Source organism: Syngnathoides biaculeatus, chromosome 12 (assembly GCF_019802595.1).
Source record: "Syngnathoides biaculeatus isolate LvHL_M chromosome 12, ASM1980259v1, whole genome shotgun sequence".
NCBI classification, from domain to species: Eukaryota; Metazoa; Chordata; class Actinopteri; order Syngnathiformes; family Syngnathidae; genus Syngnathoides; species Syngnathoides biaculeatus.
The window spans coordinates 19,623,697-19,650,213 of NC_084651.1; the positions used below are offsets into that span (position 1 = coordinate 19,623,697).

A 26,517-nucleotide genomic window follows, 5' to 3' on the forward strand; every position below is an offset into this window, starting at 1 on the left:
AAAGTTATGATGCTGGTTTATAAATCTATGAATGGTCTAGGACAGGGCTCAGCAACCTTTTTGAGGCTGAGAGCTACTTCGTGAGCACCAATCGTATGAAGGGCTACGTGACCTGTTTGCGGCAAATTTCAGGCTCAGTTCATGACACGTACATAAAATATTTTTGTTTTAATTTATTGTAGTAAATGACATTACAGGTATTTTACAATTTTAATTCAGGTAAACCAAGTCAGATTCAGAATTTAAAGCACAAATAATAGTAACAATTTGTGGCCTATGGTATTTTTAGAACATACCTCGCGGGCACCTTATATGGTCTTCGCGGGCTACCATTTGCCCGCGGGCACCGCGTTAGTGACCCCTGGTCTAGGACCAAAATACATCAGTGACCTCCTGACCCAGTATGAACCCTCCAGACCCCTCAGGTCATCTGGATCCAGTGCTTTATCAGTCCCTAGTCAGAACCAGACATGGAGAAGCTCTTGTTGAGCTTTTAGGTTCCACAAGTCTGTAACAAACTCCCAGAAAGCCTCAGATCAGCTGAATGAGTCTATATAAATCCTGGATGAAAACACACCTGTTCTCAGCTGCATGTTTTCAAAACTTAATCATATTTTAATGAGCAATTTTATCTATTGTTCTATTTATTTTGTTTGAATCTTAAATTATGCTTGTATTTATATTTTGATGTCTTTATAAAGGGCAGAACTGTGGCACAGCTGTAGAGCGTTGACCTCACAGTTCTGAGGAGCGAGGTTCAAATCCTGGCCCCTTCTGTGTGGAGTTTGCATGTTCTTCCCATGCCTGCATGGGTTTTCTCCAGGGACTCCAGTTTCCTCATACATCCCAAAAAGATGCATTAATTGTAGACTCTAAATATCCCCTAGGTGTGATTGATTTCAACTGTTGTCTGTCTCTATGTGCCCTGCGATTGGTTGGAAACCAGTTCAGGGTGTTCCTTACCTCCTGCCCGCTGTTTGCTGGGATTGGCTCCAGTACTCCCGCGACCCCTGTGCAGCTAAGCGGCTAAGAAAAATGGATGGATGGATGGATATCTTTGTAAAGCAGTTTGAACCAACTTGTTGTTGAATTGTGCTATACAAATAAACTTGCCTTACTATTCCCCAGATCCATTTAGAGGAAACCTGAAATCCCAACTGCAAGACCTCAAAAGTTGAAACTTTCTTGATTAATCTTTATTCATACACATTAAGTGTAAAAGATGGTCAAACATAAGGATGTGATCATAATAAAAAAAAAAAATCATAATGTTAGAGACGATTCAGAGGCAGAGTGCAATAGGCAAATGCTGATAAAAGATTGAAAAAAGAAATGGAAATAATTGTGGACAAAAGAACCCAAGCCAGCCTGGAATATTTCACATTAAGAAGCAAATACAGCAATACCCTGCAGAGCCGCATCACAATATTCACCAATTTTCAGAACATGGGTTGGGGAATTAGCCGTGGAGTGAGGATGGGCTGGCCCTTTTTCTCTGGAGTCTTCCAGCCAGCCAGGCTGGACCAGCAGGACTCGAGCCTCTTACTTTACACACAGTGGACATTTTTATTTCTCACCCTGTACATATTTTGCACATTGGGCCCATTAAAATTCATTCAGGATCCCTATGAGGGGCTGGCACGAGGCATGATGAGGCAGACACCGTGGCAGATCCTCACACATCTGTGTTGGTCGCTCCTCTGTGCATGCATCACATACATACGCACATCCTTTGGGGAGTAGGTTGGCTTGGGGGCGGGGGGATCATTGCCCCTGCCCTGTGACCGTCTCACCCCAACCCCACCAGTCTCCAATTTTAATGTAAGACACCCAACTACATATGTTCACAGTACAACGATAATGGTCACCAGTCTGGGATGTGATAACCATCATTGGGTGGGTAGTCAGATTTCTCCTTGCACACCTCATTTTCAGTTTTTGGATCACAGGGAATTAGGGTCGTTCTTGCCCCCCTTTGATCACAGACTTTCCCTCCCCTCTCCTGCGCATCATTTCTCCAGGAGGCCCTTGAAATGACCTTGCTTTCGTGGGGTTCTGACCTTTTGGGAGACAGTTGGCTCCTTCATGGTTCATGGCTCCTTCATCGTTGACCTTCGTGGTTGACGGCCCCACGACCTGTGTGTGTGTGTGTGGGGGGGGGGGGGGGGGGGGGGGACATTGTCTTGTACCTTTAACCTTCTCTTTGAGACTGGTAGGGCTGGCAGACTGCCCTTTGTGGCAGGATAACCTGCAAGATGAGCTGGCTGGCCCACCCCTACCCTCAATCCAAGTAAAGAAGATAGGGCCCACCCGATGCAGGTAGAAGGGGTCAGGCCCACCTACCCTTCCTCAATGTATTGACTCAGCAGCTCCGTATAACAGTTGACTACCATGTACAGTATATGTAGGGTTCATTCACTAATAGGTTCCATAAAAAAACTATTGGCTTTAATTGCTTTTGTTGGACAACTAATAACAAATCTGATTACAGTATCTATTCACAGGTGTTTAGACTCTGTAAAAGCATCTCACTGCATCACTTATCAGTAGCACTGACTTGCAATTATCCTCACATCCTGTCCTCTACTTTTTTATCCTCTCTCATCTTGTCCTATTGGTTAGCTGTTGCATGTCCTCACAAGGTGTGTCCCGCATCCACAAATAAGAACCCAACTTGCCTTTGTAGCATTTACTTTGTGAAAATTCCCATCATGAATAATATAAACTGATGTAGATCTCCCTTGCGTGGAAGTGGGTCACCGGGGCTTCCCTTCTGAATCCAGACCTTGAGGTGGGGCTCAAGGGTGGACATCTGGTGGCAGAGCCTGCACCCAAAAGGGGTTAGGGTGCAATGTGAGCTAGGCGGTGGCTGAAGGCAGGGATCTTGGCAATCCAATCTCCAGCTACAGAAGCTGGATCTAGGGACATGGAATGTTCCCTCCCTGTCAGGGAAGGAAAGCAAATTGGTGTTGAGGTTGAGAAGTTCCGACTAAATATAGTTGGGCTCGGCTGCACGTACCAGTTTTCTTGAGAGCAGTTAGACTCTCTTCTATTCTAAAGTTGCCCATGGTGAGAGACGCCATGCAGGTGTGGGTAGACTTATTGGCACCTGTTTCAGCACCTATACATTGGGGTTCCCAACGGTGAACGAGAGAGGGCACCCTCCCTCTGCCTTTGGGTGGGGAGAAAGGTCCTGTCTGTTGTTTGTGACTATGCACCTTACAGGGGTTCAAGGTACCCATTCTTTTTGGAGTTGGTGCTAGAAATTGCAAAAGCTGGGACTCCATTTTGCTGGGGGAATTCTCTGATCATGTGGGAAATGACACAGATCTTGAAGGGCGTGATTGGGAGGAATGCTCGCCCCCATTCATAACTAGCGTGATATCCTGTTATTGGATTTCTGTAGTCACCAAGGATTGTCCATAACGAGCATAATGTTCAAGCATAAGTGTGTCCAAACATGTACTTGACACCAGGACGCCCTAGGTCGCTTTTTGATGATCGACTTTGTGGTCATGCCATTGGACTTGCGGCTGCATGTCTTGGACACTGAGAGCTCGACAGGCAGATCGGTAGAGCATCTGCAGTGATGCAAAGTTTGTATCGGTAGGTGAAGGAAGAGCTAAGCCGAAAGGTAAAGCTTTGAATTTGCCGATCAAGCTACATTCCAAGCCTCAGCCATCATTAAGAGCTGTGGGTCAGGATAAAAAACAACAAGGTCCCAGATACAAGCGGGCAAGAGGCGCTTTCTCTGAAATGGGTCTGGGCTCTACCTGAGAGATAGGGTGAGCAGCTTGGTCATCTGGGACCATCTCAGAGTAGAACCACTGCCCCTCCAAATTGAGAGGAGCCAGCTCACAGGGCTCAGGCATGTGGGTAGCATAACTTTGGAATCCCCCTCTTCTTCCCTGCTCCCTGGTAAGGTTTTCAGGGCACACTCTACCAGGAGGAGACCCCGAGGAACAACCTAAGGTACTCTCGAGAGATTGTCGGTTGGCTGGCCTGGGGGATGCCTTGAGATTCCCCTGGAAGAGCAGGAGGAAGTGGATGGGGAGAGGGAAGTCTGGGGATCCCTGCTACAGCTATTGCCCCAGCAAATCAACCTTGTATAAGCATTAGAAAAATGGAAGGACATTACTTGTGTTAAGGCGGCAGGGTGGGACATCTGCAGAGCTTTAACCTCACAGTTCTGAGGACCGGGGTTCAAATCTTGGCCCCTCGTGTAGAATTTGCATGTTGGGTTTGCTTGGGTTTTCTCCAGGCACTCCGGTTTCCTCCCACATTCCAAAAACATGCATTGATTGGAAACTATAAATTGGTCCTTGGTGTGATTGCGAGTGCGACATGTCTGTTTCCATGTGCCCTGCAATTGGGTGGCAACCAGTTCAGGGTATACCCAGCTTCCTTCCTGATGCTAGCTGGGATAGGCTCAGGCACTCCTGCAACCGTTGTGAGGATAAGCGGCTCAGAAAATGGATGGATGGATTACTTGTGTTCAAATATCTAGAGTATTGTTCACTGTATTGTACTTTTCACACCCTTGTCTGTTCTGTCTGTCATTCAAAACCCTTTTTTGTGTCAGTGTTTCCAATAAACAATAATAAACAAGCAGAGTATTTCAAACTCTCTTGTGCCATAGCAAAACTATACCAGCACACAAGGCATACAGATCCACCATTCAACATGACCATACAGGTGAAGAGGACAGGTTTACAAAAAGGGTTACTTTTGCATCCACCAAGATTCGAGTGTTACCATTTAGAACAAGGTGAAAGGTGAAAAGATGCCATCATCATTCTATTAAGCTTCCAGCACATCAAGGAGAAAGGGAGGACGGGGCTGGTTGTATTTTTACCAGGAGTTCGCTATTAAACAGTTTTTGATAGGAGTATTTTCTTGGATGTAAGGCGTGCAGAGTGTCAGCGCAGTGAGTGACGAGGAGGTCAGTGTGTGTGGCTAGTGTGTTGCTCAGTATTCGACTTCCTTTCAGCCTCTTGATGCATGTGGCTGAGGAGTTCAACCAGGCTTTCCAGCTGAGGGTTCCCGCCTAATTCTCTAATTAAACGGTAAGACTCTGCTTCCAGGTCCCGTAGCGTCTGACGAGTGTATGCGAATGAGCCCACCTTTTCCAGGTAGTCCACGCAGTAGCGCTTGATGTCCAAGTTCTGAGTTCGCTGTCTGAGGATGTTCTGCACCTGAGTGCTCTCAGGACGTGACCAAATGGCATGGATAGTGGGGAATGAGAACTTGCCCTCTGTCAGGTCCTCGCAGAAGCTCTTGTTCTCACTGTACTCGCGTGAGCTCAGATTGGCATAGTCGTCGCGGATTTGAAAGAAGAGGCCCAACGTGTCCAGGAGGGGCTTCAGGTCTTGCTTCCAATCAGAAAAGAGCTGCATCAGTCCCACAGCCAGCCCAAAGAGACCCCCGGTTTTCTGCAGCACCATGTTGCGATACTCCTGCTCCGTGGGACAGGTATATGTGTCCCTCCAGTAGATGTCCAGGCCCTGGCCACGGTGCAGCTCCAGCAGCTGCCGGGTAAACACACGCACGGCTTCGGGGTTGTCCAGTGTCAATACCTTCTCCAAACCCAGGAAGTAGACATAATTGGCAGAGTTGATGACTGAGGGAACACCGTAGATGCTGTGGGCCACAGGGAAGCCACGCCGCAGATTGGAGTTGTCCTCGATGTCGTCTATGAGCAAGCTAGCATTGTGCAGCATCTCAGTCACTTCAATGATCACCTGAATTAGGAATTAAAGAAACTCAAGTTAGTGACCTCTTGTGAGTGTGACTAAATGTGAACAGGGATCTTATTGCTGCACTACAACCTTTATGCAGCAGAGGGTGCCATGTTTACATGCTCACATTTAAGATCTGACATTTCAAACAGTGACATGATGAACCAGAGTTGCACACAATTATGAAACTGAGACCCCGGATGAATGCAGGGCTAAATAGCCACTCACCTTCTAAAAAGCACTGTACCTTGCATTAGAGAGCAAAAACTGGCAGAAAAACACAAATAAATGTATTTTCCCAAAAAGTAGTCTATTTGCTGCTTTTCCTTCTGAGTCCACTAAATAGGAGTTGTGCTCATTATTGTACCCTGCTAAAATTTGTAAGATGCAACCTATTCTTTATTTAAAAAAAAAAAAAAAAAAGTGAGCAGACAGAACTTTTTTTTGCAGAGAAGCCTGTATTTTAACTAAGGTTGCATGTGGGTTTTTCTTTGCATCCCAAACAACCCTGTCAGTTGTGAATAAAACACACAGTTTCTTTGTAAATAAAAAGAATATACCTTGTTCAAATAAAGTGGATAAATTCAGAATAGTTTGGAGGAGGAGGGGGGGGCAAATTTGCGGGGATCTATTACACATGGGTACGCATTGTACATTGCAAGTTACAGTATGCCTGTTTTGCAGACCCCCATTAAAGAAACACACTACTGGTGCAATCCTCAAGTGGCAGTCTGTTCTATTACAAATTTGACAGTCGTGTCACTCTCATTCAAAGAATTTCCAGGACACACAAGCTGTATACCTAGACTGCACCATCAAACTTAAAATCCACATCAATAAAGGGCTCAGAGAATATACAAGCAACACCAACAATTGCTTTAGAATATGTTTCATCAGACTGCCAGTGCCTAAGTGCCTTCACTGATCCACAAGTTTTCATTGATCGGCTCCCACTCTTTACTAACTGTGGAAGTCACAGTTTGTCAAAGCCGCAAACAGTGATCTATTAACAATGCAGACGTCTCCACCACAAACAAGTGCATTCAGTGAAATATACTGAGGGGTATTCAGTTGTAAGTAAGCTATTTTTTTGTCATTTAGGGAGGATGGACAAGCACAGTTGTGCCAAACAAGGCAGGGGATGGAATAGAGGATGCCTCATGCGTCTGACTTACTTGAGTTACTCTTACATGCATTACACTAAAATACAGTACAGGAAGACCTCGTGTACTGTATTCCTCAGTTTTGTTCCTCTAGCTGCAATGAATCTCAAATACACGCGCAAATAAGCCATGAACATAAAACAATCAAATGCAAAAACAGATCTTAACACAGTAACTGAGCATGCCGCTTTATGTTGCAAACTACTTTATTGTATTGTGTGAATATTTTATATATTATCTACAGTGATTAAATGACTGTCCAATCTAATAGGTTAAGATCTGGGTATCTGACCAGACTATTTTCTGTGAAAAGCCTTTTGGTCCATTTCAGGCCCCACTGCATAATAATGTGACTCAAGTCAAGGACAACTTGCAATGTTCAGCTTGACTAAGTGAAAATTGCCATTTTTTCTATTGAAACATCCGGCACAAGTTATGAGACTTCCTCCCAGTTCTGTGTGAGGTTTATAATGGAATTTGTCACGTGAAATGTACTAAGGTTGAGGCAGCAGAAAAGTCAGAGATAACATTTAGAGAAAGAGTTAAAAAAAATGTACAGAGCTCAACATTGACTAACATTCATTCATGATCTCATTGAGCACAACAATTTTGAAGATGAGACTCACGTATGGAATAACACTTGTGAATCAGATGTTTTTAAATCCAAAATTTTGCTTTACTCAACTTTAAAAAGGTAGAGTTTGCAGTTTTCAAACAGTTTGCAAGATTTTAATTCTTTTTTTTATGTTAGAGTCAAATGGAGCCTCCTTCTCTCATTTTAATATCCTACATCAGGTCATACAGAAATTAATGAGACAGTTAAAACCAATTTACATACAGTGGGCAAAAACATTTCATTTTTTGTCTCACTGTCTGAAGTCAGATCAGACCAAATCTCCCCTGCAACACTTGTACAATCAAAATTGCCCTAGATTACTGCACAGTCAGTCAGTTTAAACTGCATACATTCCTTGAAGTCTTGACGCCCTTTGCACAATCGTCATTGCATTGGATTTTGGCTCCATTAGGCACACTAACTGCTCTAAATGCAAGAGGACTCTGCATCCTTTGCACAATTGTCGTGAAGTTGAAAAAAAAAAATGCACCATCATTGCCAGATTACTAGCAGCCTTTATTGCTTCTTGAGTGTAACCACAAAAAAACAGTGTTATCGTTATGGATGTCGTGTTACAGCAGCTCTAATACTGGAGACAAAGTCATTGTGTGTTTGCAACATAAATGGATATGAAAGATGATTCTTAAATTTGATTTTAGATCAGCCAGGAACACTAAACTTATTTGTTAAATGCCACAATAAAGAGTGAGAGAATTTATTTTTGAGGTCAAAAGTTCACACACATTTCCTTAGAATAGAGTAACATTTCTTTTGAACACCATGGCTTGGGTCAAACGTTTTTGGTAACCTTCCACAAGTTTCTGACAGCACCCTGCTGGAATCCTGGCCCATAAGAAATGGCCAAAAGCTTGAACACATTTCAGTGGAAGAGGGGGAGAAAATTCTACCGAGAAGTGCAACAAGCTTATAGATGGATACAAGAAATGTTTGAAGGCTGCCAACGCTGCCAAACGGTGTGCAAGCAAATATTAAAGGAAGCCACTATTACTCCACATGCTGTATTTTGTTTTATTTTTTTCCTTTTCAATTTACACTGTCTAACTTGGGGGTGGGGTACACAGAATTAAGATTTTGGATGGAGGAGGACGCAATGTCAGAGTTAAAGCGAAACATTGGCGATCAATGCACAAAAGTTTGACGCCTCACAAACTTCATATTGAAATCCAACAGGATAAAATTGTGCAATCGTACTGCACATGTGAAGCACCGCGAGTACTTTTTTACTTGGAAAAATCACAAGTAATATCATTGTAGTATTTATAAAAGTGAGTGGGTGTATCCATTTGACTTGGCTCGTAATCGAACACAGTGCTCTGTCTTAAAACTCCGATGTGATACAAATGGGCAAATAGCGATTTGTCTTGCATTACATTTAGTATCACTAACCCGACTCTTCGGCATAAAACCTTACACACTTCATTCAGTATTTCAATGATACACTAACAAAGTGAAAGTTGTTCTCCTGCAATGTATAAAGCACTGATAATTAAAGGAAACTCAGAAGATACTTCTCCCTCACTTACCTTTGAACATACGGCCTTGTGTTTGTTGATATTGTCCACATTTAGCTGTACGTGCGCTCTTCCACTAGCCTTAATCCATCGTAGACACTTTGTCAAGTGTGTTTTAGGCTTTGGGGGGGGAAAATCTATGAACCAGGCCCCTGGAAACCTAGCAGGATATCTTTCATAGGAATTTCACGTTCCCCAAGAGCATCTGAGGACCATTTTCTTCATAACATTAGATTTTCCAAGCGCACACTACTGACAACCAGCATCGCTTTTGGGACAATACGGCGAGAGGAGCGTGTCAAGCCAGGGGTTAAGAAACTGCGGCTATCTGATTGGCTATTATTGTACGGGCGACTGACAGGTCAGAAAGATCCATTAACTGATCACGCATGTTTTTGGAATGTGGGAGGAAACAACAGTACCGAAAACAAAACAAAAACAAAACATTAGCCTTGATTTGAAATTGCGACCCCAGAAATGTGAATCAGATGTGCTAAAAGGTCAACCACCAAATCCACCACATGCCAAACCCAAAAAAACAAAACAAAACAAAAAAAAAACAGCATGAATCACATTTCCATTTCACATTTGTGATTTTGCAATTACAACTGTTTGTTTTCCATGAAATAAAAAACTATCTGCCTACAGCATAAACTATTTTGACCCTATTAAAGGAAACCAATGCGTAATCATGAATAAATGTGTTACCAAAAACAAAAGAAATGCAAAGTGCTTTTTAAACATCCATCTATCCTAAAAGTGATTTTGTTTACCTTTGTGTAATATTTCGGCAGCTACATTGACCCATTCCCTTATGACTGAAATGTCACTACATGCTCATTTACTTTGCCGTTAAGTCCACGCTATCTGGAGGGAACAATTTGCTTTTCAGTCGTGTAGCTCTGCTTTATTGAGCTCAGTCAGGTTATCTTGGGGGTCCTGAGCCAGCTTCCGGAAGAATGAAAAGTATTAGTATGTCCATTCATGCAAATCTGTTCCAGTAATCAAACTGATTGGCTCATTATGGTCACATGATCACAAAAGACCCTACATTGCTGCAAATATTTGCTCCACTCTGTGACAGTGGTCTGTGGGAGGAAAAAAAAACATGCTGTGTGATGGCACACATGCCGTTATTTCTCATGTACGATGCACAATCCGCCCCCCACAAAAAATAAAATAAAATTTTAAGTCAATAGTGCACATAGATATTAGGTGAATGAAAATGTATGCCACCATCTAGAGTTTATTAAAAAAAAAAAACTGTACACTTTCATTCTAGTGTGCCACTGCCAATTACAGGTTATGAAAAAGGTGTAGATATAAAGATCCCGGTATGATAATATGACAAGGGTACATACATAAGAATGCATCTGTAGTGTCGCGCTCCTAAGTTTACATACCCAGGCAGAATTTGTCACGCTTTTTTTTTTTTTTTTTTTAAATAAGACTGACCCCCCCCAACTCATTAATTGATTAATTGATTGTTCTTATGAAACTGCTTTTCTGAAATGCTTTAAGAAATCAGTGTTTTACCTGGCCCTTCATGTTTTCTTTAAAGAATTGTACATATCTCACAAATTTTGGCTTGGGAATCAAACATGAGCACAACGCTTTGATTTCTCATTTACTTCATAAAGGTTGGGCTGTGAATTTCAAAATGAATATAAATTACAGTATTAGGTGTTCAAATAGTGTTTAACTTGAGAATAATTTTTTGAAAAAATTAACAAAACAGATAATACTTAATGTTTTGATCATATGAACAGTAGTAAAAATCAAGCATTGTAAAAATGTATTATACATAAGTAGTAGGGTTTTCCAGAATTTTGTGGTCAACTTTGGGGGTATGTATTATCCATGGGTGCACATTGTATAAGGAACAGTACTTACGATATTACCAATACTATGGCTATTCAACGACAACTGACAGTGGTGTCAGCAAGACACCATAACTCTGTCTGGACCTCAACCTAGTTTTGCTATTTGAAGAAGTCCAGTTCATATGAATAATAACCACTCTACACATTGCCAGAGACATAAGACCAAGGGAAGGAGTATAATGGGAACGTCTCAGCACGTGCTATACGGAGACACATACTACACAATATGCACTGGAAAAGTCCAAACAAATGACAGTGCACCAATGTCACTCTCGCTATCTGAAGGCCCACTTGTTTCCATGGCGGCGACTTCTTGGCAGCGGAGCGCTAATGATGCTGAGAGGAGTGGTCTCAGTCAGCATGATGGGTTCAGCATGAGTTTACAGAGTGCGGCGGAAAGAGGGGGAGGGGGCATGCTGTGGCACAATTCATCCCATTTGGAATTAGAAGGCTTCGTGACAGAGGACTACAATCAGATTTGTTTATAATATGAACATGTGGAGGTCAATTAGAGTCCAAACAGAAAAGGCAATCGCTGGAACACATGGGCACACATTTAGTCACATAAGAGGCAACATCTAAAATGCGGAACGTGTAGTTTCCCTCCCGAATAATGTTGTCAACACTCACCATGTGATATGAATGTACACTGGAACCTGAAATGTTGAATGTCAATTCAAAAATTTACGTTTTGACTTGAAGTCATATAAGACTTAAGTCAAGACTTCAGGGTATGTTTTTTTTTTTTGGGGGGGGGGCCTATGCTTTTTGTTTTGTCACTACAGAACTCAAAAAGAAAAATGATGATGACCCTAGGACTGCAAGTAGAATGTGTTCCTAAATTATACACACGTCTCTGTGCTGGCTGCTCAGTACAGTACAGCATGGCAAAAGAAAAAAAGTCAATAAAAGGCAGACCAAAGTCCATAGTTTAGTCTACGTGATGAGATTCTGCTCCCACACACACACACACACACAAACACACATTAAAAATTCAGATTATTAGACGGCATTTAACAATTTCTGCAGTGATATGACTATTAAAGGGAAGTTTGCAAAAACAAAACACATTTGTTAAAACCTCTAATTTGATGTGCAAGTAACTACCGCACCACAGCAAAACTTTCAGGATCGCAGGCATTGAGGAATGACCATGTTTGACAATTGCATTCATCCTTTAAGAATGTTAACTGCAATACATGAAGTAGAGGCACCTATATTCATTCATTTTCTGTACTGCTTATCCCAGGGGTGAACAACCTTTTTGAGGCTGAGGGCTTCGGGAACACCAATTGTATGAAAGGCAACATGACCTGATCGTGGCAACCTTCCAAAATGACAAAACTCCTGTTACTTTACAAATATATAAATACTTTATATTATACAACATTATTTTACAAATGTCAATGTAAGCAAGTCAGGGTCCAAATTTAAAGCATAAATAATAATAATTTGTGACATGCTAATTTTAAAACATACAGTAGCTCGCCTTTGGCGGGGAGTCATGCGCCTGCAGGCAACGCTTTGGTGACCCCTGGCTTAACCTAATTAGGGTTGCAGGAGCCTATCCCAGCTATGTTCAGGCGAGAGGCAGGGTAACTCAACTGGTCAACAACCAATCGCAGGGCAGATACAAACAATGCCCATATTTAACAAGAGAAATCTGAAAAAAAGATGAGGTTGACAGATTGTTTGATCTGTGAGGGCTACTTTAAATTAAGATTTGAAAATCGTCACAATGTTAATTTGTTTAACAGCTCAGGTTCTTTCAAGTAAGGCACATCACTCCATAAGTTGATCGGCTGGAAATTGACATACATAAGGTTTTATAAGCAGGGGGGGGGGGGGGGGGGGAGTCAACGAGTAAACTTAACCACATTTGACAGGCAACACACTTCTGTACTCTAAGATTAACAGAGCACAGTTTTCCATGTTTCAGTGGCAGTGGGGACAGCACTATATTTTAATCACTACAAAGCTTGTTGCAGGGTTGCGCTAAATTAAAAGTAATGAATTCTGAATAGCTCATCCATATTTATTCTGACTGAATAAAAACACTTGACATATTGACTTGCACTCCTTTTGAACACATTGAATTCCCAATAATTTGTCATCTGAAATTCATTCACAAAGTACTCCGCATAGAAACATGAAATAAATGACTCATGTAAACGTAAAGTAAACCAAAAAGTAAGTTACATTTCTATTCGGGATGGCATTATAATTGATTTACCATCAATTGTTGACAATTAAATCAACTGAATCACGTCCACAAGCAGAAGCGCTAAGTTGACTCAATGATTTGGAGCAGTAGTAATTTGTGATCTTCAGAATAGCATAATGTCAGCTATGTGAAGTTTAACTCCAGCCACCACCATTGTACCATTGATTATTTTTCTTCTTCGTCTTTTCCTTTCGGTTTGTCCCGTTAGGGGTCGCCACAGCGTGTCATCTTTTTCCACTGTTTCTTAGCCTATCTTCTGCATCTTCCTCTCTAACCCCAACTGCCCTCACCACATCCATAAACCTTCTCGTTGGTCTTCCTCTCGCTCTTCTGCCTGGCAGCTCCATCCTCAGCACCCTTCCACCAATATACTCACTCTCTCGCCTCTGAACATGTCCAAACCATCGAAGTCTGCTCTCTTGAATCTTGTCTCCAAAACATCCAACTTTGGCTGTCCCTCTAATGAGCTAATTTCTCATCCTATCCAACCTGCTCACTCCGAGCGAGAACCTCAACATCTTCATTTCTACTACCTCCAGTTCTGCTTCCTGTTGTTTCTTCAGTGCCACAGTCTCTAATCCGTGCATCATGGCCGGCCTCGCCATTTTTTTGTAAACTTTGCCCTTCATCCTAGCATCCTTGTGTCACATAACACACCAGACAGTCTTCCGACAGCTGTTCCAACCTGCTTGGACCCGTTTCTTCACTTCCTGACCACACTCTCCGTTGCTCTGTATTGTTGACCCCAAGTATTTGAAGTCCTCCACCCTCGCTATCTCTTCTCCCTGTAGCCTCACTCTTCCCCCTCCACCTTTCTCATTCACGCACATATATTTTGTTTTACTTCGACTAATCATCATTCCTCTCCTTTCCAGTGCATGCCTCCATCTTTCTAATTGTTCCTCCGCATGCTACCTGCTTTCACTGCATATCACAATATAATCTGCGAACATCATAGTCCAAGGGGATTCCAGTCTAACCTCATCTCTCAGCCTATCCATTACCACTGCAAACAGGAAGGGGCTCAGAACTGATCCCTGATGCCGTCCCACCTCCACCTTAAATTCTTCTGTCACACCTCACCATTGTTCTGCTGCCATCATACATGTCCTGTACTATTTTAACATACTTCTCTGCCACACCAGACCTACGCATGCAGTACCACAGTTCCTCTCTTGGTACTCTGTCATAGGCTTTCTCTAGATCCACAAAGACAATGTAGCTCCTTCTGACCTTCTCTGTACGTTTCCACTAGCATCCTCAAGGCAAATAATGCATCTGTGGTACTCTTTCTAGGCATGAAACCACACTGTTGCTCACAGATACTTACTTTTGTCCTGAGTCTAGCCTCCACTACTCTTTCCCATAACTTCATTGTGTGGCTCATCAACTTTATTCCTCTATAATTCCCACAGCTCTGAAAAATCACCTTTGTTCTGAAAAAAGGGAACTAGAACAGTTTTCCTCCATTCTTCAGGCATCTTTTCGCTCGCTAGTATTCTGTTGAATAAGTTGATCAAAAACTCCACAGCCATCTCTCCAAATTGCTTCCATACATCCACCGGTACGTCATCAGGAACAATTGCCTTTCCATTTTTCATCCTTTGTAGTGCCTTTCTGACTTCCCCCTTACTAATCATTGCCACTTCCTGGTCCTTCACACTTGCCTCTTCAAACTTCCTTCTCTCTCATATTCTTTATTCATCAACTTCTCAAAGTATTCTTTCCATCTATTTAGCACATTACTGGCACCACTCAACACATTTCCATCTCTATCCTTAACCACCCTTACCTGCTGCACATCCTTCCCATCTCTATCCCTCTGTCTGGCCAAGCTGTAGAGATCCTTTTCTCCTTCTTTCGTGTCCAACCTGGTGTACATGTCTTCATATGCCTCTTGTTTAGACTTTGCCACCTCTACCTTTGCCCTAAGTCGCATCTCGATGTACTCCTTTCGCCTCTCCACAGTCCTCTCAGTGTCCCACTTCTTCTTCGCTAATCTCTTTCCTTGTATGACTCCCTGTATTTTGGGGTTCCACCACCAAGTCTCCTTCTCCCCTTTCCTACCAGAAGACACACCAAGTACTCTCCTGCCTGTTTCTCTGATTACCTTGGCTGTCGTAGTCCAGTCTTCCAGGAGCTTCTGCTCTCCATCGACAGCCTGTCTCACCTCTTTCTGAAAGACCTTTCTCAGCTTCCACCACATGGTTTTCTGCTCTACCTTTGTCTTCTTAATCTTCCTACCCACCACCAGAGTCATCCTACACACCACCATCCTATGCTGTTGAGCTACACTCTCCCCTACCACTACTTTACAGTCAGTAATCTCCTTCAGATGACATCGTCTGCACAAAATATAATCCACGTGCGTGCTTCTACCTCCACTCTTGTAGGTCACTATATCTTCCTCCCTCTTCTGGAAATAAGTGTTCACTACAGCCATCTCCATCCTTTTTGCAAAGTCCACCACCATCTGTCCCTCAAATTTTCTTTCCTGGATGCCGTACTTACCCATCACTTCTTCATTGCCCCTGTTTCCTTTACCAATATGTCCATTACAATCTGGACCAATCACAACTCTCTCGCTGTCTGGGATGCTCAGAACTATTTCATCTAGTTCCTTCCAGAATTTCTCTTTCAACTCTAAGTCAGATCCTACCTGTGGGGCATAGCCACTAACCACATTATGCATAACACCCTCAATTTCAAATTTTAGTCTCATCACTCGATCTGATACTCTTTTCACCCCCAAGACATTCTGAGCCAGCTCTTCCTTTAAAATAACCCCTACTCCATTTCTCTTCCCATCTACTCCGTGGTAGAATAATTTAAACCCTGCTCCTAATCTTCTAGCCTTACTACCTTTCCACCTGCCCTCTTGGATGCACAGAATAACAACCTTTCTCCTAATCATCATGTCAACCAACTCCTGAGCTTTTCCTGTCATAGTCCCAACATTCAAAGTCCCTACACCCAGTTGTAGGCTCTGTGTATTCCTCTTTTTCTTTTGACAATGGATCCGGTTTCCTCCTCTTCTTGGTCTTCGACTCAGAGCAGCTGAATTTCCACCGACGCCCTGCAGGTTAGCAGTGCCGGGGGCGGGCGTTGTTAACCTGGGCAACGACCGATCCGGTATGGGATTCTTTAGATGAACGCTCGATTTTGTTTGGCACAGTTTTTACACCGGATGCCCTTCTTGACGCAACCCTCTGCATTTATCCGGACTTGGGACCGGCCTACAGATTGCACTGATTTGTGCCCCCATAGGGCTGCATTTTGATTGTTATTTTTATTCCCAATTAATTGATTTAATACTCAAATGCTGTCCCTAATTTGTAAACAATGTATCAAAGTTTTAAACTCCTGGAAAAGGTTGAAAATGTACAGTATTTTCCAAGTTTTTGAACGTGACCTTGCAAAGTCACCCCCGTTGTTGTTATGCAGAAACATGATACAGGGTTCAAAGAAGATGAAGCAGACATTTTCAACTTTTGCACTAGTATCATTGGTGCCATTTTTGAGGAGGTACAACAGGACCATTGCAAGCATAGTTTCATATAACTTAAATATTGACTTCAGGTATGCCGTTTGCAAAATATTTTACTGCAAACAAGAATTTTGCCAGAAACAAGCAGAGATAAACGGAACAGGATCAATTGGCTAAAATAAAAATAGTAAAGGAAAAACAAACAAACAAAAAAGGCTTTACTGTTTTTGATTTGTTCAAAGAGACAGCTCTTAGTCAGGGCTTTTCACCCTCATTCTCTGGAAAATCCACTTAGAGCATTACCACCATGAGATGATTGACCCATGTACGTTTAAAAACAGTTAAATAAGTGTACTACTACCATATAAAAGGATTCACACTATTTTGGGATGTATTCACGAGCAAAACTACCCCCACCAAACAAAATCAAACAGAAAAAAAGTCCCAAACGAAGAATGGATAAAACATTACAGCTGTAATTATTGTACTTTATTCTCATGATAGTTTGTTTTGCAAGACAATCTTGTTTAAAAGAGTTTGAGTTGCTTATAGTGAAGAAAATAAGTATTTGAACACACCGCTATTTTGCAAGTTCTACCACTTAGAAATCATGGAGGGGTCTGAAATTTTCATCATAGGTGCCTGTCCACTGTGAGAGAAAATCTAAAAAGAAAAATCCATAAATCTCAATGTATGATTTATTTGTGTGATAGAGTTGCAAATGAGTATTTGAAGACCTGAGAAAAACAATGTTAATATTTGGTACAGTAGCCTTTGTTTGCAATTACAGAGGTCAAATGTTTCTTGTAGTTATTCACCTCTTCTGCACAGATCTTCTCTAGATCAGACAGGTTTCTGGGCTGTCGCTGAGAAACACAGGGTTTCAGCTCCCTCCAAAGATTTTCTATTGGGCTTAGGTCTGGAGATTGGTTAGGCCACGCCAGAACCTTGATATGCTTCTTACGGAGCCACTCTTTGGTTTTCCTGCCTGTGTGCTTCGGGTCATTGTGATGTTGAAGGAGCCAGTCGCGACCCACTTCAATGCTCTGACTGACAGAAAGAGGTTGTTCCCCAAAATCTCATAATACACGGTCACAGACATCCTATCCTTAATACAGTGCAGTCAACCTGTCCCATTTGAAGAAGAAAAAAAACCCAAAGCATGATGCTACTACCCCGATGCTTCACAGTAGGGATGGTGTTCTTGGGATGGAACTCATCATTCATGTTGCTCCAAACACAGTCACTGGAATTATGACCAAAAAGTTCAATTTTGGTCTCATCGGACTACAAAACTTTCTTACATGACTCCTCTGTATCATCCAAATGATCATTGGCAAACTTAAAACTGGCCTTGACATGTGCTGGTTTAACCAGGGGAACCTTCCATGCCATGCGTGGTTTCAAACATGACGTCTTTGTGTATTACCAACAGTCACCTTGGAAATGGTGGTCCCAGCTCTTTTCAAATGATTGAACAAGTCCTGTCGTGTAGTCCCGCGCTGATCCCTCACCTTTCTAAAGATCATTGAGACCCCACGACGTGATATCTTGCATGGGGCTTGAAGTGTGTCTTCTGCTCATATTTAGTCATGACTGTATAACTCATGTTTGAATTATGCCAACTCATCAGTTAAACTTATGTGAATCTTGCGGAAATGTTTACTAGAGACCAGGACGTAGGAATGTGCCTGTTATTACCAGATAGATTTGGTTTCGTCATTATGATGGAGATATTTTGTGATGCTCTTCATTTTATGATGAGATTCTCTTGTGATGCCCTTTATTTTCTTTTCATACTTTTGTGATGCGGCTCCTTCTGATAGTATAAGAATGCTGCAAGTCCTCTTGTATATTTACACTTGTGATCTGCTACAGCCATTGTCTGTCACTCATTTGTGCCCAGAATATTCTGTAAGTAAAAGCTTTGAAGATACTGTTCATCATCTCCAGCCTGTATTTGGATAACCAACATTCTCACTACCCGAAATTAAATGAACACGTGGAGGAAAAAGCGTCCAACAATTGGTGACCCTGACGTGATTTCGGACTGAGGTGTTGGTTGACAGACAGAACATCAGCCAGCCAACAATTGACAAGGTGAGAGGACATTTATCCTCCAAAAGTGATCTTCTGTTTGTTAACTGGTGTTGAGGTCCGTGTCACATTTGAATTTGTGACAGTGTGAAATTTGTTTCTGGCAGGTTGAACAGTGGGGAAATTGTGCGTGGTATAGTCCTGGGTTAGAGGCCCTGGTGGGACACCGTCGCGTCCCACCTAAATGGTTGAAAAGCCGTAGAGTGTGTGGGCGTACCACTCTAAAGGGTTTAGAAGTGCCCTGTGATCGGAGGTAGTGCCGACACGAAAAGGTTGTAAATCCTGTGATTGGCAGACAGACCAGTGGGTTGAAGTCAGTCCAACGCTTTCTGAACAGAGAGGTTGTTCGTTCTTTTCAGAGAATCCTCGAGACTAGAATTCCTCATTCAAAATCAAAGGACAAAGTGCATTATAAAAAGTTGAGAAGAATAACCCGGATGAACAGTGAAATGCACAATTGTAATTTTATTTTAGGAGATGTTTCGTTCTTTCAAGAATCCTAGAAACAAAAATTCCTCAAATAAAAAGATTTTAAGAGTACTTTTGAGGAAAAAAAAAAAAGCGCTTTTGCTAAATTAAGGTTTGAGTACTTTTGTTTGTGTGGTATCGAGTACTTTTGAGAAAATGACGTTCGAGCACTTTTGATAAAAGATCTGAACCAAAATGCAAGGAGAGTTTGATAGGGAAAGTGAATGGTTTGATTTGCGGCAAATACCAAACCATTCTGAACAAGTGGTGCTAAGTGAACACATGAGGAATGTATGTTATGTGTTTTGTCATTTATTTGTGTAATATGAATTTAATGAGTTTGATTTCTTTTGTATATAGTTATGATGGCTTTCGTGGCATCAAGGCATCAAAGCATGCCTGATAAAGAACAAGAGAATAACAAAGAACTATTGAAAGAATGGATAACGAAAAACTGTGAGAATGGATGGTTTCCTCCAATGTCTTCAACTGCGTGTTTTGCGGCATTAATGAAGAGTGTTGATCTGGTACCGTCAACACCCAAAAGTGCCATCCGCGCCGCCACTTTACTTGGAGGAGAAACATCTTTCGGCGTTGTCTCCAAATAACCCATGTGTATTGTCACCTTACGATGGAGTGAGGAAAGCTTTAGGTGAATTTCACGCTACAGTGTCAAATGTAACTGCCGGTCGACTTGAAGTAGATTATCAAACGTCTCTCACTCGCTCACAACAAACAAAAATGAACACGGTTGCAGTAACTCTGGCTGCTGGAGTGACTGCTGCCATTAGGGAATTAAAAGGAAAATTGGACAAAGTTGCAGATTTGAGAGTCGACCCCTTCACACGTTTGAATCAGCTAGGAATGCATAAGGCGCAATTAAATAGACACCAAGAGGTTCCACAAAATATTAGAGATCAACGTGAGATTCTCACCACTGAACATGAAGACAAAGCGAACGCTCAAGTGGAAGAACAGAAACATGCCTTCCGCGCTGAACAAGAATCAGCCCGACGGAAGACAAGAACAGGAATTTGCTGTCTACGCTGGTAGAGGCCCTTCGAGTGGGGATGTGAAAACAGGTTGTACATTGATGAGTTACAGAACCGAGTAACAGAATTAAAGTGTCATTTTTCAGGTGCCCACCCTGACTCTGTTCTTGACCGAAGGAATCTTCCAGAGGTCGAGCTTCTGCTCCTCATCGGCCTGTGACTCGTTCCCAAATCTTACAGGCTCTGGTAATTCTGCGATGTTTTACCTTTCTCTCCCACACTGATGTCAGTGTGCTGACGCAGAAACTTCCAATGCAATCTAGTGGTATCAATTGGCTTCAAGCAGTGCAGCGAGCGGTTACAGGACAAATGTTAATAGCAGGTGATATCCGTGTCCTTCTTACACAATCATGTGCGCACAGTTGAATATTCCGATGCGAAATTCAGGTTTTTCTTCTCTCCCCGATCAAAGCATCTACGCGGGAAAATTATTTGACCTTGTCTACAGCGTTAGATGCTTTGTTCCCCCTCCCTGAGAGTGTCATTTCAGGTGTTTGCTTCCAAAGCAGTTGAGGACACCACAGATTTTTTGTTGACCGAGCCCTCATTGATTATACTCTGACAACAGGCCACGCCTAAACAGCCTCCGCCTTGCATTCGCAAGTGTTCCGAGCATCCATTGTGAAGGGCGTTCCCAAGTCTGTGGCCCAGGAAATGGAGGCCAATCCAGACCTTCCCGGTGCTGAGGTTGACCAGTGGTTGTCACATCTTAAACCTCATTTGAGGAGACATGCTAAAGAGAAAGAATCTTAAGGTAGACAAACACCAAAGTACAGAAACAACTTGCTATGTTGCAGTTGCAATATCTGAAAAGTCAGGAAGAAGCCACTCATGATGTGATCTCATCTCCCTCTGTCGGTTCAGAGTTCATGATGTATCAAGCAGGTTCATTCATAGGTGTGCCCCCTGGTGGCCGTGACATGTGCTTCAATTGTGGACGGCCTGGTCATTGGGCCCGCGCTTGCAGACAGCGACCTCAAGCGTCCAGATGGAGAGGCAGAGGCCAACAACCTGCACGTGGCTACAATCGACGAGGTTACAAACAATCCCGAGAGAGACTACATCTTACACAGCACCAGCAGCAGCAACAAGGATCTCCCTCAGTGCCAAACCAACAGTATCTACCGCCCTCTGGTGGACAGTTTCCGCAATGATGGTGCCCTGAATTCACATGTTTAGCCCTGCAGGAGCCTTTGATGATCCTGATGGTAGGAGGATTCACTTTATCATTTATGGTCGACACAGGAGCTCGGCATTCTACTATCACAGCCCTGCCACCTGATACCTCTCTTACCAGGAAAAGCATCTCACTTGTTGGATTCAAGGGTGAAGAAACTGCTCTGCAATTGACCCCTCCGTACAGGGCACTTAACCACGCCTCCTGAAGTGACGTTACGCCACGTGCGCTGACATAAGACAAACAATTCGTAAAAAATGGCAAATACAATACAATACATTGTTAGACGTGCAGACACATGCTTCATTCAAATCAACGATATATTATAGATTCTAAATACAATACATTCTGAACTGAGAGAGACGCCATGCTTCTGATTTCATTCAATCATTCACACGTAGCAATGTTATGCTAGCGAAGAACGTCTCATTCATTTATACGAGACGTGTATTAAAAATCAAATATAGGGCATATCTTCGTGCAAACACAGTCTGGTTAAGCTTCGGCCGAGAGCCAGCAAGAAAACCGACACGTTTTTGCAGTCCGATCATCGCTAAATATCGCTCAACAAAGAATAAGTGTGTCAATCGTTCACATTTAGCGGTGTTATGCTACCGGAGAACGTCTCATTCATTTATACGAGGCGTGTATTAAAAATCAAATGTAGGGCATATCTTCGTGCAAACACAGTCTGGTTAAGCTTCGGCCGCGAGCCAGCAAGAAACTGACACGTTTGTGCAGTCCGATCGTCGCTAAATATCGCTCAACAAAGAATAAGTGTCTCAATCGTTCACACATAGCGGTGAACGTCTCATTCATTTATACGAGACATGTATTGAAAATCAAATATAGGGCATACCTTCATGCAAACATATCTGTTCCGGTTGATATTAGATGGATTTAGTTGATGATGCGGTCTTCCACAAAGTTTGATCCATCGAAGGCATTTTTTGTACTGGGTCTTCGGTTTTGGAAAGGGTACGAATCGAACTCCACCAACTAGCCTTTCAGGATACCTGTCGTCACTATTACAAAGTCCGTGACTACACCTTTTAACCATATTTTTTGTTAAATAACCCAAATACGCGATAAAACGCGAACAAAACCTATACTGAACCGTTCAATGTTGTCTGAGAAAATGGCGGGAGCAAAAACGGGCTTTGGTTTATGCAGATCTCTGGCCTCTGATTGGTCAGTGACGTGGATTGCGCAAGATCCACGGAGGGGTCAATTGACAACTCCAGTGACTTTTCAATGTTTTTCAGACTTTTTTCCATTCTTCTGAGTTTGCACCTAACTGTCCAGTTAATCTTTTGGGCAGACATCTCATCGCCACGTGCACTCTCATCAAATGCAGCCCTGATGGACTTATCCTGGAATTTCCGGATGGTAACGCCTACTGCTGCTCTGTCTCCGGTGTCACCTCCCAGTTTCCGCTTGTTGAACAACGCCCTGTGGCATGCGCCACTGCCGACATCTATTGGGCAAGTGTGGATATTGACTCCAGTGGTTGGCTCGAGGCCGAGCACTTTTGGACTCTCTGGTCACCTTGGGTCCATAATATCAGATCTTATGATATGGTAACTGATTGTATGCATTGCACTCTATACTATGACAGATCAGGAGAAGAGATCTATAGCGAGGCATTTCAGGACATTGATAACAACATATGGGAATTGAACATGGGTGATTTGTTTGTGGGCAAACAAGGTTTTGCCTTTTTGGTGTTCTTGACTCCTGAACAACTCGAATGGTATAAGATGGCGGATCCTCCGGATCCTTCTATGGCTCCTTGTCACCCACATGTCTCCTTGATGGTTTCGCCTCAGCACACAGCGAAGGATCTTGGTCCGTTTGTCCTGACATGCACACAGGACACAGATTGGCAAAATTCATTTCACTCTCAATTGCTCTATTCCTCATCACTTGATGCTTATTAGATTCAGTTTAAAACATTTTTTGCAAACTTCTGTTTTGGAGCACCACTTCTGGATGGACACCATACCCGTTGAAAAGACACTGGAAAGTTTCGCATGGTCCATGACCTGCGAACAATTAATGCAGCCGTTCTAACTCCCACTTTGGCAGTCCCAAATGACATCAGTCCACACTCATTTCACTTCAATTGACTTGGCTAATGCTTTTTTTATTCCTCTCCATCCCTCAATGAGGCAATGTTTTGCTTTCACTTGGAATGGTGTTTGTTACTCCTACAAATCGCCTGCCTCAAGGTTTTGTCCTTTCCCCCGGACTCTTCAACAACTGTTTTCGTCAGTTGCCGTCTCTGCTTGAATTGCCTCATGGAGTTCTCCTGGTGCAGTATGTGGATGACTGGCAGCTCCATCTGAAACTTCTTATCTCGAAGCCACCAGGTCTTTGCTCTCTTTCCACTGCTGCAGCTCTTGCGATTCCTGATTACAGCTGTATGTTCTATCTTGATGTGTCTGTAAAGGTCAGCAGTTTTTCTGCTGCCCTTTATCAGAAGGGGGAAGGAGGAAGTCGACAAGTCTGTCTGTATTCATCCACTCCATTGGAAAAATACGAGCAAAGACATCCAATTTGTGCTGCTTTTGCATCTGCTCTAGCCTGAGTATCACCCACTGACAGTGCGAACATCACACAGTACAGTCCAGTATGTCACAAGTCAAGCTTTTACCATGACCGGAAGAAGATAGAGGAAAATTGAGGCGATTTTTACACACCCACAAAAAATGGCTGAAGGTCTGCTCGAAGGAGAACTGCACTGAACTCTATGAATAGACATCACTTGACAATCCGGACCTGATTCTTTTCACAGACAGATGTTGCTTCAAGGGCAACGATGGCTTACAATCTGGATTTGCAGTAACCCAACCCACAGAAACGGGTTTTGATGAAGTCTAAGCTGTAAGAATTTTAGGCTCACAGTCAGCACAAAGAGCAGAAATTTTGGCATTGACACCAGCTCTCAGGTTAGTAGAAAACCACTCAGTAAACATTTACACAAATTCAGCGTATGCACACATGACAGTTCATGTTGCATTAAAAGAATGGCAGCGAAACAATTTCCAAACTGCAACCGGTACACCCATTAAACATCAGGATGACATTCTCAAATTGCGAGATGACTTACTGCTCCCAACAACGGTAGCAGTAATAAAATGCAAAGCTCACTCTCGAACTAATGATTTTGTATCAGCAGGAAACGAATCAGCAGATCAAGCAGCAAAAAAGGTTGCAGGGTACCGACCAACACGCCAACTAAATGTAAGTGAGTCTGAATGTGACAATCAACAGGTGGTGACAGTAGAAACAGTTAGGTTGTGGCAGGAAAAGGCAAGTCCAGAAGAAAAGAGTGTGGATTTTGAAAGATGGTGTCAAAGATGAGGATGGCATATGGCGAAAAGAAAGTAAATGCATTCCATCTCAGACACAATTGAAAAATCTAATTTCTGAAGCCCATGGAACATACCATGTAGGTGTGGATGAAACATTGAGACGGCTCCACTCCTGGTGGCATCCTTTTATGAGACAAATTGTTAAAGGTGAACTGCAGGACTGCAGCGTTTGCAGTAGGTATAACAGTATGCCGACAACAAAACCACCGCAGGGAGTACACGATCCGGACGTGGACGCTCCTGGTCAGGTGATTTCAGTGTATTTTACTGACAAGATTAAAACTGAGTCAGGTTACCGGTATTTGCTAGTTATAGTAGATTCCTTTTCAGGATGGCCAGAAGCATATCCCTGCAAATTTGAAACAGCGAGCGTCGTGGTAAAACATTTGGTTAATCGTTACATTCCAACGGGCGGGTTCCCAAGGAAAATTAGATCAGACAATGGAACAACATCTCCAGGCTGTAGAAAAAACATTGGGTTCGAAATGTCATTTTGGTGCTGTGTGTCATCCACGGTCGCGGGGTCGGGTTGAGCGCATGAACAGGAACATTGAGGAAAACATAGCTGGGGCTTTGGCTTCATCCACACGCATAGCCCCACTGGTTGTGGGTGAAGTTGCAGGCCCAAGGCAACTAACAGTTCAATTTCTCCCATTTGACAAAGACTAGCAGACAGTCCCCTCAATAGGAACATTTGTGAATCTGTGTGGTTAAAAGTGATTAAACGACAATGGTTTGAACTTAGGTGGACAGGTCCCTTCCAAGTTACTGAGCAGACAGCCACAGCAGTAAGTCTTGAAAGAAAGGGGGACACGTGGTTCCACATCATCTACAAGACGCGCCAGGTCCACCTCAGGCTCAGCGATCCCTCCACTTGATGACAACTAGAAAACGGCATCTCCAGTGCTGACTGGCACCCATTGATGAGATCATTCTACAAGGGTTGATTTCACAGTACACGGGCAGAATAATATCGGTGAATCTACCTGGGACCAGGTAGTATAACCCCAAGGTCCTGAAGAAGCCGACTGCGCCCCAGCTCGACTCATCCCAGAGGAAAAGATCCCTGTGTCAGCAATTGATTACTGCCGCCATTGAGAATGGATGAATTGCTCCCCCTTCAGGCCCAATGCACCAGCCCCTCCCGGACGATGACGCTGCTGGTACCTTTATTTAAGGTGTCGGACTCTTTTGAGTCCGAAAGGGGGATTGCAGTGTGTCTTCTGCTCATATTTAGTCATGACTGTATAACTCATGTTTGAAGCATGCCAACTCATCAGTTAGCATTAAGTGAATCTTGCTGAAATGTTTACTCGAGACTAGGATGTAGGAATGTTATTACCAGATAGATTTGGTTTAGTCATTATGATGCAGATATTTTATGATGCGATTCTCTTGTGATGCTGTTTATTTTCCTTTCATACTTTTGTGATGCAGATCCTTCTGATAGTATAAGAATGCTGCAAGTCCTCTGTATCTTTGCACTTGTGATCTGCTACAGCCATTGTCTGTCACTCATTTGTGCCCAGAATATTCTGTAAGTAAAAGCTTCGAAGAAACTGTTGATCGTCTCCAGCCTGTATTTGGATAACCAACATTCTCACTACCCGAAATTAAACGAACATGCGGAGGAAAAAGCATCCTCCAACAGGCTCCACTCCGATTGAGATTGACAGTCATGTTTTTAGCTTCTTCCATTTTCT

The 26,517-nt window shown here is 42.9% G+C and overlaps 1 protein-coding gene across 6 annotated transcripts in view; it reads right to left on the bottom strand.

Annotated features, from left to right (window-relative positions):
* ggps1 (geranylgeranyl diphosphate synthase 1) overlaps positions 1–26,517 on the bottom strand; it is a 47,288-nt gene that overhangs the window by 14,099 nt on the left and 6,672 nt on the right. For 2 of the 6 annotated variants that reach the window (XM_061836973.1, XM_061836974.1), the window contains exon 3: positions 5,124–5,741. In XM_061836973.1, coding sequence (XP_061692957.1) covers positions 5,124–5,741 — 618 coding nt within the window. Of the gene's footprint in view, positions 1–99; positions 5,742–23,154; positions 23,297–26,517 lie in introns of those variants that run through there. The other 4 variants (XM_061836972.1, XM_061836971.1, XR_009797422.1 and 1 more) reach the window with 3 other exon arrangements.